Below are 14,542 nucleotides of genomic sequence, written 5' to 3'. Positions count from 1 at the left end.
GATGGTAAAGAATCCTCCTGCCAATGCAAAAGACATAAGAGATGCAGGTTCAATCCCTGGGTTGGGAAAATCCCATGGAGGAGGGCATGGCAACCCATTATTCTTGCCTGGAGAGTCCCATGGACAGAGGAGCTTGGCGGTCTACAGTCCATAGGGTTGCAAAGAGTTGGACATGGCTGAAGGAGCTTAGCACGCATACACACACACACATCAGTGAACAAATACTTACTTAGAATTTGGTCATTAGAGAGAAATGTGTGATTTCTAAATCACCTGAGGGAGAACACTTAAAATACCTTTAACTACTTTTTATAGAATTCTTGTGAGAAAGCATATAATTAGAAGAGACCCTTAATTTATGTCAACTGACTGGCACTTTCTCGATTTTTTATTTGCCTGTAATGCTTATCTTCCCTCTTGTAATCTCTCTGTGCCTGGCTAACTTGATTTTTGCCCCAACATTTTATTTTGTAATTGAGAAATCTATAGAAAAGTTGAAACAACAAATAATGAAAATCTGGACATCGTTCACTTATATTTTCTGATCCATATTTTGTCTCATTTGCTTTTTTCTCAACCTGTTTCTCTCCTTAGATGGACAGTTTAAAACAAGTGTGCATCTCTTCACACACATACATGTCAGTTCAGTTCAGTCTCTCAGTTGTGTCCGACTCTTTGTGACCCCATGAATTGCAGCACACAGGCCTCCCTGTCCATCACCATCTCCCGGAGTTTACTCAGACTCACGTCCATCGAGTCCGTGATGCCATCCAGCCATCTCATCCTTGGTCGTCCCCTTCTCCTCCTACTCCCAGTCCCTCCCAGCATCAGAGTCTTTTCCAATGAGTCAGCTCTTCGCATGAGGTGGCCAAAGTACTGGAGCTTTAGCTTTAGCATCATTCCTTCCAAAGAAATCCCAGGGTTGATCTCCTTCAGAATGGACTGGTTGGATCTCCTTGCAGTCCAAGGGACTCTCAAGAGTCTTCTCCAACACCACAGCTCAAAAGCATCAATTCTTCGGCGCTCAGCCTTCTTCACAGTCCAATTCTCACATCCATACATGACCACAGGAAAAACCATAGCCTTGACTAGCTGGACCTTAGTCGGCAAAGTAATGTCTCTGCTTTTGAATATACTATCTAGGTTGGTCATAACTTTTCTCCCAAGGAGTAAGCATCTTTTAATTTCATGGCTGCAGTCACCATCTGCAGTGATTTTGGAGCCCCCCCCAAATAAAGTCTGACACTGTTTCCACTGTTTCCCTATCTATTTCCCATGAAGTGATGGGACCAGATGCCATGATCTTCATTTTTTGAATGTTGATATAAATATACATATATGTGAGGTTTTTTGTCTTTTTAAAATGGAACAGTCCTCCTAACCTAGACCCTTGCTTTTTAAAATTTCATTAAGTGGCTTTTTTTTTTTTTTGGTCTTCTCAATGGAACATAAATTAACTTTTTCTGTGAAGGAGGACTAGATAGTAAATATTTTGTATTTGTGGGCCATACGGTCTCTGTTGCAACTACTCAGCTCTACTGTTTTAGTAGGAAAGCAAGCAATAAACACTGTGAGGATGTGTTTCAAAAAACTTTATTTATAAAAGCACGGACCAGATCTGGCCCATTGGCATTCCCCATTTTGAACAGGATTGTTTCCTAGTAATTAGACAAGGCTTAAACATTTTTGGCATGAAAACTAAACTAGATGTTGCTTTGTATTTCATGTTGTCTCTCTTACCAACTTTTTTATTCATCAGCTGAGTGTCTTTCCCAGGAAGTTTTTTTATTAATCTCATCTCACCTTTCTTCTGTGCTCTCGTATTACTGTATTTTATTGAACTTATTTTACGATTCTCTCTCTCTTTGCTTCATCATTGCCATTAGACTTTGACCTCCTTAATTCCTGGATAGAGTGTGTTCCAAATCATTTCTGTATTCCTGTTATCTAGTGGATAGTAAGTACCTGATACAATGTTTGATGAACAGAACTATGTGTTAGGCACTTTGATCATTCCTGAATATAGTTAATCACCAAATATGGCAAGTTGACAGCTTCATTTCCAAGAACTTGGTCATATCCAGCATTGTTTTTCTGACCATGGAAATATTCAGGTATGCAGTTAGAAGGAGCTGTCCACCCCTGATCAGTAATAAGAATGTCACATACAGTTGCTCTTTAAGCAGCAGCCTTCTGAACTCTTCAAGGTTGAGCTTTCAAATGTACCACAGACAAACGTGGTACTTCCCAAACTGCTGTTTTCTCTAGGGATCCCCATGTCAGTTGATATTGCCATCCTTTCTGTAGACTGTGCTAGAAATCTAGGATTTGTACCAGACTTTACCCTGTTTTTCCTCTTCCCATTTGGTTGGAAGATTGCCCAAGTGCTCTTATATTTGATCGTACCTCTCCTTCCACTCCTATCATCAGCTGCCTAGTTAAGAGCTCCTGTAGCTCTCTTTAACAGTAGTCTCCTAATAAATCATTCCCCTTTCTTTTTCTCCTTTCCCAAACTGATAGCAGAATTGTCCTTCTAAAATGTAGACCTGATAAGGTAACTTGAAAGCATTCAGGCTTTCATTTTGTAGGCAATCAGGAGCCATTGCACTTTTTAGCATTTATCAGTTTTGATATTAAAAGACGCTTACCTCTTGGAAGGAAAGTTATGACCAACCTAGACAGCATATTCAAAAGCAGAGACATTACTTTGCCAACAAAGGTCCGTCTAGTCAAGGCTATGGTTTTTCCAGTGGTCGTGTATGGATGTGAGAGTTGGACTATAAAGAAAGCTGAATGCTAAAGAATTGATGCTTTTGAACTGTGGTGTTAGAAAAGACTTTTGAGAGTCCCTTGGACTGCAAGGAGATCCAACCAGTCCATCCTAAAGGAGATCAGTCCTGGGTGTTCATTAGAAGGACTGATGTTGAAGCTGAAACTGCAATACTTTCGCCACCTCATGCGAAGAGCTGACTCATTTAAAAGACCCTGATGCTGGGAAAGATTGAGGGCAGGAGGAGAAGGGGACGACAGAGGATGAGATGGTTGGATGGCATCACTGACTCAATGGACATGGGTTTGGGTGGACTCCAGGAGTTGGTGATGGACAGGGAAGCCTGGCATGCTGCAATTCATGGGGTCGCAAAGAGTCAGACACAACTGAGCGACTGAACTGAACTGAATCTTGATAATTTGGGTTTAGTCTCCTTTGTTGGTTTGGTATTTTTCCACTCTTTTCCATGAAACTGTTTCCCAGACACATCAGAATGCTTGCATCCTTCAGTGAAGTCCTATCTTTTATAACTTTGTTCATACTGTATTATTTGCCACTGCCCAGACTCCCCAGAAATTCGTTAATCCAGCAAATGCTGTTAGGCCCAATTCATGTGTCTCTCTTAGTTAAATTTCCGTAGATTCCCTCAGTTGAAATTGACTACTGTTCCTTTAGGGGAGCCAGAAGATACTAATAGTAAATTTTAATAATTGAATATTTGGTAATTGAAAAATTAGCTTCTTAAGTCACAAAATATGAAGACTAGAAAGGGCCTAGTTCATTTCAGTTCTTTTACAGCTGGGAAAATTAATGCAGAAAGAATTATTACTTAAATGACATGCCCAAGGCCACATAGCTGCCCTGTTGACAGAACTGGGACTAGAACCCAGCAGCCTTGACTTCAAGGGTCAGTGTTCTTTATACTGCACTTTGCTATACAGATTAACCTACAGAACAATCATGCTTTTACAGAGGGTATGTGTATAAATAGAGCAAATGTGGTTTTTTTTTTCTTCTAGGTTTCAGTCTGAAAGAGAAAGTGGAGATCGAAATTTTGCAATAGGATATTACTTAAAGGAAAAAAAGGTTTCTGAATTTTGTTTCTTTTTCAGATTACTCTTTCATTTAATAAAATAGAGATGTATACTAAAAACAATAGCTTTTAAATAACCACCTATAACTAACATGCAGAAGGTTTTGCAAAACACTCTTGAATTAATACTATCAAAGTGTTAATATTATTCAAGCAGGTTGTATTTGGTACCATTCAAATATTTGTCTAGTTACATTAATGCAGATTTTGCATAAGGATTGGTTTATTTTTCAAAAGTATAACCCTTATACTTGATTTTTAAATTTTAAGTGTCTGGTCCAGTAATTTGGTTCATGAATAATGAATCAATTTATTATTGTCAGTTAAACTAGTATCTTGAAATATATATGTGATATTATTTTGATTTATTCTTCATTATTTTGTGTTTGCACTCTTTTATAGATTGTGTCCTATTTTGTTCTCAATTAGAATGAAATGTGTGTATATTTTAAATTTAATCTCCATGTATCTTGTTTGTGTGCATTTTTTTCCTGTGTGCCTGTGTTTTCAATTGCCCATTTATTTTTTCAGTGTTTCCCAGAAGGCACAGACATGGTTGGTATATTGGACTTCTATTTCCAGGTAACTTACTTTTAACTGTATGAACTATGTATATAAGTGGATATGTATATATCCACTATGTATATATGTGTATAATATGTCACATTTTGCAGAATAGAGATGTCTCTGAAATCTTGGCTCTAGGCTGAGAGAAAGTCATTTCCCATTAACTTTAGAAAAAAAGTCCTTGTTAAATGCAATCTTATGCCTGTAATATCTCAGAATGTAACAGGGAAATGTTTTTTTCTATAAAAACGTTACATTTAAGGAGTATGAAAACTAATGTACAGCTCCAGCAATTGCTTCTTTTTCTTATAAACTGAGCACTGTTTTCTTAGTTTTAAATTTTTCTTTGAAAGAGTTACTTGTTTCTTTATCAAAAAGTTAACATTCAGCATTCTAAAGTGGTATATTCTCAGTTTGTGTAGTTCATTTCTACAGTGTCACATAGTGGATTTTCTAATAAGTTAAAGTAGCTTTCTATATTCATGGGGGAGAGGACCGTTTACGTATCTTCCGTGGTATAGAATTGAAGTTAAGATAGTCTTCCTTAGAAGAAGGAATCATTTACCTCCTGTCATGTTTTCAGTTCATTCTTACAGATTTAATACCGTTGGTACTTCTATACTTGATCTTAGCCAAGAAGTGATCCATTGGTGTTTCTAATGAGTTTGTAGTGTACTTAGTAGCTACATAGTAACTAATTATTGTTAATTTCTGTGTCACCTAACATTTGCCTGGCTTTACTTTTTAAGCTTCTTTAATTTTAACCTTTTAGTAATCTTAAAGAACAAGTAAGGAAAGTTGATAATGTAGATCTTGATAGAAATCCAAGTCTCAGCTTGTCACCTGCCCAGTGTGAAGAACTATGACTTGGGAATCCAGACTGTCAACAGAAAATCAAAATCTAACCTGGCCACTTTTTAGCCATGTGACTTAGTTTCAGCTGCTGAACCCTGGTTTCATTATCTGTGGCATAAGCTTGATCTAATTTCCTCCATTACATGGATGAGTTCATAAGATGTCTGTGAAGTTTCTTTGAGGCTATAACATGTTATATTGAGTTCAGTGTCATATTTATCCAGTGGCCCTTATTTTTTCCCTAGCCTGTATGGATTTCTTCCATATGTTAAAGTTTCTTTTCCTTTGTTACACATATTTGACTGTTACAGCTTAGGTACTAGTAATCTGTGAAATTTCGTACTTCAGGGCACAAATCAGGAGACAGCCATGGAAAATTTAATTGCTCTTTTGGACAAGGACTGCATCTAACTGAACATCTGTCAGGGTACCAGGAGAGTACTCTTAAATTGGGTTTTGTCAAATTGGAAGTATCACCTTATGACAAACAAAATTTCCATTAATACTAATTATAAATTAGGAATTGGTCATTTGAGTTCAAATATTTTTTTTCTTTTAGAAAGCTTTTCATTATTAAATCACCTTTACTATAAGTTTGCTGTGTGGGTCTGTGTTATAGGTAGATTCAGTAGTTTTGGAGAAATAGAGAAGGGGTTTTAATATAATGAGGCAAAAGTAAAAACCAGTCAAAAAGTGGCCCCTAATCAGTTCTCTGATTCATTGCAATTTATTAGTTTCCCTTATTGCTATTTCCAAACCCTTTTGTGCCTCTGATAGGTCTTGAATTATGAGTAGGAATATTGTAAGTTGAGAGCTCAGTCTTTTCTTCTTCCTATCTTCTCTTTCTCTTCCACTTTCGCCTCAGTTTTGGTTGCTGTTAATAAAATTAAAGCAGCATTTATTTATTGTTTTAGTTTTATGGGTAAATTTGGATTTGGTGTGGTAAACTATTTCCATTATTTTGATTATATTGGAATGCAAAAATTTTACCCTACAGTGTGCTTGGACTTTGCTTTTTTTAATTCATTATACCATATCCAGGAATCATAGTCAATATCAAACAGCTATTTAAATGTTACTAAACAATGTAAAAGCAACAAATTTGGTTTAGGCACACAGAGCATTCAGGCTAGAACTTAGATTTTTTTTCCTGTAGTCCTTTGTGTGTTGCCATGTGAGAATACTGAGCTTTATTATAGGGAAGATGTCCGACTTTTTTTTCCTTAAAGTAGCAATTTTTCATGTAGATGCTAACTATCATAATACTGACATATGTTGCTTCATTTTAAAAATAGGTCATCCTTCTTTTTTTCCCTGTTGAGTTAAAAATAATTATGTTTATATATCCTACAGAAAGCATTAATATTTAAACAAGCTTGAATATCACACATGAGACAATTTACAGTTCTTAGTGCTAAAGGTCTGGCTCTTCCTATCCTAGCTCTGCCATTGAAAGACTGAATAACTGGTGAATTAGGAGAAACGTTAAAGGGGCTGGAACATTGTTCATATTTAAATCTTTGTGTAATGACATCAGATTATCCCTTTGGAAAAAAGATTCCAGATCTCTATGAAATACTAGATAAAATAGATTGTCTTAGAGGTCAACTGTACTAAAATAATGTGAGTCTAAATTTTTAGAATTTATTTTTTTCTTTCTTTTAGCTATGCTCCATTGAAGTAACTTGTGAGTCAGCTAGTGTGATGGCAGCAACACTGGCTAATGGTGGCTTCTGCCCAATCACTGGTGAAAGAGTACTGAGTCCTGAAGCAGTTCGAAATACACTCAGTTTGATGCATTCCTGTGGCATGTATGATTTCTCAGGGCAGTTTGCTTTCCATGTAAGTAATTGTTTGATCTTAATTTCTCTAGCAGGAAACTAGTCTAGACTAGCTTCTTTTTAAGATGCAGTTTGAACTTTGCCTCTAGAGCTGTCCATTAATTTTAGAGAGAGAGGCTTGTTCTCAAGGTTAATTTGTTACAGAATTAGTAAAAAATAGAGTTAAGCAGTCTATGACATGTTCTTAAGAACTTGAAGTTTAATCTATAGGTACTTTTCACTTTTATTTTAAGGCATTTCACTGTAGAAGCTTAGTACAGACCTTACTTTTAGTTACTAGTATTTAATATTGTGGTGACGAGGTACCTCAGGAATTCTTTAAGTTCAGAAAGAGTGCATGCATAACTGTGGTGTTCGGCATCTTTGTTTACAACCATAAGTGTTTTGAAGGATTTAAAGTGTATTCGAGTTAAAACTTAAAAATATATTCCTTTGAGCTCTGTTGTGCATTTGCCACTTGTGAAATGTTAGAGACTTCTCTTATTTCATTCTATATCAAGTTGTAATGCCCTAAAATTTTATTTTGAAAATGTTAAGCATAGAAAAATTGGTGCATTATCATATGATACCACTTTTGTATAGAATCTTAAAAAAAAGATACAAGTGAGATTGTTTTCAGAATAGAGAAATAGCCGCACAGACACAGGACCTATTTACTGTATAGTACAGAGAACTATACTCAATATTTTATAATAACGTATAAGGAAAAAGAATCAGAAATATATACACACACAGACACACACAGTAAGTCCCCTACATATGAACAGGTTCTGTTCCAAGAGCAAATTTGTGAGTGCAACAGAGATAGCGTAGGTACCCAAGTAACACATTTGGCTATATAGTACTGTACTATAATAGGTTTATAATATTTCTCATACAAATAATACATAAAAACCAGAAAGTAAAACATGTTTACTCTTACAGTACAATACTTTAAAGTGTAGTAGTACAGTACAACAGCTAGCATATAGGGGCTGGCATAGAGTGAACAGGCAAGAAGAGTTACTGATTGGAGGAGGTGGGAAATGGTAGAGCTGAAGGATTATTGGCAGTAGGAGATAGAGGGCAAACTAATTTCACTCACGTTTGACGTTGATGACACTGGTTCTGGCTCCTTGCTGGAATCAAATGCACATTCACATCTTTGAAAGCTTGCAACTTGAAGGTTTGTATGTAAGGGCCTTACTATATGTATATCTTAAACAATTTGTTGTATACCTGAAACTAACACAACATTATAAATTAACTATTCTTTAATAAAAAATAAGTGTACCTGGCACTCAACTTCAGTAATTATCAATACATGAGCAGTCTTATTTCATCTTTATTACACCTACATCCCCTACCCTTTTCATAGTTAAGTATGTAATTCTAAATGATAAGGACTCAAAAAAATCCACAGCAACATTATTACCTATAAAAACCTAAAGAGGATTTTAACCTTTAATATTATGAAAATATTTAGTCAATAATAGAAAAGAATATGAGAAAGAATATGTATATTTATAATTGAATCACTTTGCTGTACAGCAGAAAATAACATTGTAAATCAACTGTACTAAAAGTTTAGTCAGTGTTCAGATTATCTGGATGATCTTGAAAATCATTCCATAGTTTATTTCACTTGAATACAAATAAGGGCTATCCATACATTGTGATTGTTGTGTCTCTATTATTTTTTTAAAAATCTATACCCTCCCCCTTAACCTACCTCTGTTTTCTTATTTTTAAATGAAAAAAAAACTCGATCATTTTTCATGTAGTTTGTCAGAGTATTGATTTTGCTTACTACATCTCTTCCATTGTCCCTGGTATTTGCTGTAAATTAGTAGGTTCCATTCAGGTAATTATTTTGTTTTGCTACTTTTGTGCACTATTACTTCTATTAAGAGGTCCGAATTGTTAATAAACCATTAGTAAAACACTGTCCTGATGACAGTAATTTTGTCTTGTATCATAGTTGGTGTCAAATTTTACATAATGTAAACTTAAATGTTTTGAAGAGGATTAATTTGAATTAGTACCATCTTATCTCTATTCTTTAGAATTTCTCTGCCAGTATACCACAGAGAGTCATCTTGGAAGAGATAATTTCTCATTGTTTTAGTCATGAAGTATTTTTTGAAAATAACTTATACTTAAAAGCAATACATGTTTACTGTAGAACAATTAGAAAATATAGCCAAAAAGAGTAAAAATGTGAATGTGTCCACAAGTTAAATTCCTTAGATTATATCTTTCAAGTTTTTTTTCCCATATTTAAATATATCCCAAGTATTTTGTAACTGTCTTTTCATTTACTATATTACAAACGTATTAGTAAATATTAGGTTGGTACAAATGTAATTGTGGTTTTGGACCCTGAATTTTACATCGTTATAATTAGGCTCAAACACATCTTTATTAATCAGTCTAGGAACCATTACAATCAACACATTTTTGCCAATGAAAAATAAGTTTATTCCTGTAGTGTAAAAATCCATGCGTTGGGATTTGATGAACATTTGGAGAGCATTTTCTGCTTCCTGCTGGTTGTGGAAGTGTTTTCCTTGCAAAAAGTCAATGAGATGCTTGAAGGAGTGGTAGTCTATTGGCGAGGGTCAGGTGAATATGGCGGATGAGGCGAGATTTTGTAACCCATTTCATTCAAATTTGAAGCCTTGGTTGTACAACATATAGTCAGGCATTGTCATGGAGAATTGGGCCCTTTCTGTTGACCAGTGCTGGCTTCAGGCATTGCAGTTTTCAGTGCTCCTCATCCATTTACTGAGCATACTTCTCAGTTATATTGATTTCACCAGGGTTCGCACGAGACCACCAAATAGTGACCATGCCCTTTTTGTGGTGCAAGGTTGGCTTTGGGAAGTGTTTTGGAGCTTCTCTCAGTCCAACCACTGAGCTGTTGTCGCAGGTTGTTATATACAATCCACTTTTCGTTTCATGTCAAAATCCGATCAATAAATGATTCACTGTTGTTGGATAGAATGAGAAGATGACACTTCAAAACAGCGATTTTTTGATTTTTGATCAGTTCATGAGGCACCCACTTAAGAAACTTTTTTTACCTTTCCAATTTGCTTCAAATGCCGAATTCCATAGAATGGTCAACGTTGAGTTCTTGGGCAACTTCTCGTGTAGCTATGAGGATCAGCTTTGATGATTGCTCTCAGTTCAATTCAGTCACTCAGTTGTGCCCAACTCTTTGCGACCCCATGGACTGCAGCATGCCATGCCTTCCTGTCCATCATGGACTCCCACAGTTTATCCAAATTCATGTCCATTGAGTTGGTAATGCCATCGAACCATCTCATCCTCTGTTGTCCCTTCTGTTCCTGCCTTCAGTCTTTCCCAACATCAGGGTCAATTAAATGAGACAGCTCTTTGCATTAGGTGGCCGAAGTATTGGAGTTTCAGCTTCAACATAGTCCTTCCAGTGAATGCTCAGGACTGATTTCCTTTAGAATGGACTAGTTAGATTTTCTTGCAGTCCAAGGGACTCTCTCAAGAGTCTTCTCCAAAACACAGTTCAAAAGCATCAGTTTTTCGATGCTCAGCTTTCTTTGTAGTCCAACTGTCACATCCATACATGACTACTGGAAAAACCATAGCCTTGACTGATAGACCTTTGTTGGCAAAGTAATGTCTCTGCTTTTTAGTATGCTGTCTAGGTTGCTCATAACTTTTCTTCCAAGGAGTAAGCATCTTTTAATTTCATTGCTGCAGTCACCACCTGCAATGATTTCGGAGCCCCCAAAAATAAAGTCTGACACTGTTTCCACTGTTTTCCCATCTGTTTGCCATGAAGTGATGGGACCGGATGTCATGAACTTAGTTTTCTGAATGTTGAGCTTTAAGCCAACTTTTTCACTGTCCTCTTTGACTTTCATCAAGAGGCTCTTTAGTTCTCCACTTTCTGCCATAAAGGTAGTATCATCTGCATATCTGAAGTTATTGATATTTCTCCCGGCAATCTTGATTCCAGCTTATGCTTCATCCAACCCAGCATTTCTCGTGAAGTACTCTGCATATAAGTTAAATAAGCAGGGTGACGATATACAGCCTTGACGTACTCCTTTTCCTGTTTAGAATTGAGAGATAAATTTAAGAGACTATATCTGATAGAGTGCCTGATGAACTAAGAATGGAGGTTCTTGATATTGTACAGGAGACAGGGATGAAGACCATCCCCAAGAAAAAGAAATGCAAAAAAGCAAAATGGCTGTCTGAGGAGGCCTTACAAACAGCTGTGAAAAGAAAAGAAGTGGAAAACAAAGGAGAAAAGGAAAGATATACACATTTGAATGCAAAGTTCCAAAGAATAGCAAGGAGAGAGAGGTAAGAAAGCCTTCCTCAGTGATCAGTGCAAAGAAGTAAAGGAAAACAATAGAATGGGAAAGAGTAGAGATCTCCTCAAGAAAATTAGAGATACCAAGGGAACATTTCATGCAAAGATGGGCTCAATAAAGGGCAGAAATGGTATGGACCTAACAGAGGCAGAAGATATTAAGAAGAGGTGGCAAGAATACACAGAACTGTACAAAAAAGATCTTCACAACCCAGATAATCATGATGGTGTGATCACTCACCTAGAGCCAGACATCCTGGAATGCAAAGTCAAGTTGGCCTTAGGAAGCATCACTTCCAACAAAGCTAATGGAGGTGATGGAATTCTAGTCAGGCTATTTCAAATCCTAAAAGATGATGCTATGAAAGTGCTGCTCTCAATATGCCAGCAAATCTGGAAAACTCAGCAGTGGCCACAGGACTGGAAAAGGGCAGTTTTCATTCCAGTCCCTAAGAAAGGCAATGCCAAAGAATGCTCAAGCTACCGCACAGTTGCACTCATCTCACGCTTGTAAAGTAATGCTCAAAATTCTCCAAGCCAGGCTTCAATAGTACGTGAACTGTGAACTTCCAGATGTTCAAGCTGGTTTTAGAAAAGGCAGAGGAACCAGAGATCAAATTGCCAACGATCATCAAAAAAGCAAGAGAGTTCCAGTAAAACATCTATTTCTGCTTTATTGACTATGCCAAAGCCTTTGACTGTGTGGATCACAATAAACTGTGGAAAATTCTGAAAGAGATGGGAATACCAGACTACCTGACCTGCCTTTTGAGAAATCTGTATGCAGGTCAGGAAGCACCAGTTAGAACTGGACATGGAACAATATAGACTGGTTCCAAATAGGAAAAGGAGTACGTCAAGGCTGTATATTGTCACCCTGCTCTCAGTTGGTCATTGTCTATTTCTGATGGCCAGCTACTGTGCTCCCTCATCCTCAGAGCTCTCATCTCCTTTGCAAAACTGCCTAAACCACCACCATACTGTACATTTCTTTAGCAGTTCCTGGGCCAAATGTGTTGTTAGTGTTGTGCGTTGTCGCCTTTGATTTGCAACCCATTTTGAACTCGGGTAAGAAAATCACTGAAATTTGCTTTTTGTCTAATGTGATTTCCCCTGTCTAAAATAAACAGCAAGTAATAAGTCATTGGGGCTTCCCTGGTGACTCAGTGGTAAAGAATTTGCCTGCCATATAGGAGCCACAGGAAATGTGTGTGTTCAATCCCTGGGTTGGGAAGATACCTTGGAAGAGGGCATGGCAATCCACTCCAGTATTCCTGCCTGGAGAATTCCATGGACAGAGGAGCCTGATGGTTCCTGCAGTCCCTGGGGTGGCAAAGAGTCGGACGTGACTGAAATGACTTGGCACACATGCATGCTGTAAGTCATTAACAACAAAAAAAAACCATAAAGCAAGAAATGTGCATTAACATGATGTACAGCATTACCACATTTAAGAATGTTCCAATATCAAATGGCAGAGTTCAACAATGCAAAACTGCAATTACTTTTGCACCAATCTAATACTTATCTACATTTTAATGTTGGAATGCTACTGTATGGAAATACACTGTAATATTTTAACCAGTTCCCTTATTGTTGGATATAACTTTTCTTATTTTAAAATGTTAATATAAGTGTCTATTTTTTCAAACTATTTTCAGGTTGGTCTTCCTGCAAAATCTGGAGTTGCTGGTGGCATTCTTTTAGTTGTCCCCAATGTCATGGGCATGATGTGCTGGTCTCCTCCTCTGGACAAGATGGGCAACAGTGTTAAGGGAATTCACTTCTGTCATGTAAGCATATTTTCTTAATGAAAATAGTGATCATGTAAGTTGAGCCATCTGATGGTTCTACTTTATTACTCATTTCCATAGTTTGACTGTTTGCATTCTCACTGCCAGTCTGTCAGTTACTCAATAGCCATGTTAGTGTTTGCAGAGGAGCTGTAAATTGCCTTTACCAGACAGCTCCCATATAATCATCCTCACAAATTAGAAATTTGTTTGATGCTTAAGTTTTAATTTCATGGTTGTAATTACTTTTCAGTTTCTAAAAGCTCAGCAAAAGACATTAAACTTAGAAGAGTCATTTAGCCCTCACCATAAGTGAAAGATTGAGTCTCTTTTTTTTTAAGGAAATAAATACTGCAATTTAAAATGACTACTACTGTTAACTAGTTCAGTATCTTTTTATTCTGGTTTTATTTACATTTACTAATTCCTAGAGTCTGCACTGAGTATTGTAATTTTTTCTGCAGATCGTCCCATTTAAAATACCAGTTTATTTTTCAGTTTTTTAAATATTTTACAAAAACTAGAGAATGACATTGGAGTCCTTATAGATTAAAATACACCGTAACCATAGTATTTCTTTATATTTTTGTGGTGCTATAGTTATTTGATAGAATAGCTATTCATGTGGCCTATTATTATAACGCCCATTTTACAGAAAATGAAAGTTATACATTTTGAGTGCCTGAGCCTTAAGGTTATGGTAGTAAATTTTCAAATACCTGTAGTCCATGTCTTCCCATTTTGACTTCGGTCTTCTTAATACATCATGCGGCTTTATTAACATGCAGTGGTACTTTCTAGGAGATAGTAGTTAAGTTGAACAGTATTAGTGAAATTTGTTAAAATATGGAAAAACAATAGCCATTGACTAAGTCAGTTTCTTATTATACCTGTTTTGTTTAATTACAGGATCTTGTTTCTCTGTGTAATTTCCATAACTATGATAATTTGAGACACTTTGCTAAAAAACTTGATCCTCGAAGAGAAGGTGGTGATCAGAGGGTAAGCAAAATTCTTATTTAGATTATTATGTAACTTTTTTTGAGAGAGGAAATGAGGTTCACCAGTTTAAATAAAACTTACTTTAATTGTTAGTGGCCTCATATTTTTACTAATAACAAATGAATAATGTTGAATTGTTGACGTTATCATCCTGGACATACATAGTAAATATTAGTTTCATTTAAATTGAAACTGGTTAGCCTAGGAGCAGAGTTTCCTCCCCATTTTTCTGCTGTTTTAGCAGTATTTTTAAGAATTGACTCTGTTAAAAGAAAA

At 36.4% G+C, this 14,542-nt stretch overlaps 1 protein-coding gene across 5 annotated transcripts in view; it reads left to right on the top strand.

Moving 5' to 3' along the window:
• The window catches only part of GLS (glutaminase), a 90,145-nt gene that overhangs the window by 40,474 nt on the left and 35,129 nt on the right, over nt 1-14,542 (top strand). For all 5 annotated transcript variants that reach the window (XM_018061557.1, XM_018061570.1, XM_018061577.1 and 2 more), the window contains 5 exons: nt 3,790-3,856; nt 4,395-4,445; nt 6,951-7,127; nt 13,133-13,264; nt 14,174-14,266. In XM_018061557.1, coding sequence (XP_017917046.1) covers nt 3,790-3,856; nt 4,395-4,445; nt 6,951-7,127; nt 13,133-13,264; nt 14,174-14,266 — 520 coding nt within the window. The remainder of the gene's footprint in view (nt 1-3,789; nt 3,857-4,394; nt 4,446-6,950; nt 7,128-13,132; nt 13,265-14,173; nt 14,267-14,542) is intronic.

Source organism: Capra hircus, chromosome 2, assembly GCF_001704415.2.
Source record: "Capra hircus breed San Clemente chromosome 2, ASM170441v1, whole genome shotgun sequence".
NCBI classification, from domain to species: Eukaryota; Metazoa; Chordata; class Mammalia; order Artiodactyla; family Bovidae; genus Capra; species Capra hircus.
The sequence above is the reverse complement of the archived record's forward strand: the minus strand, read 5'-3'. Positions and strand labels throughout refer to the sequence as shown.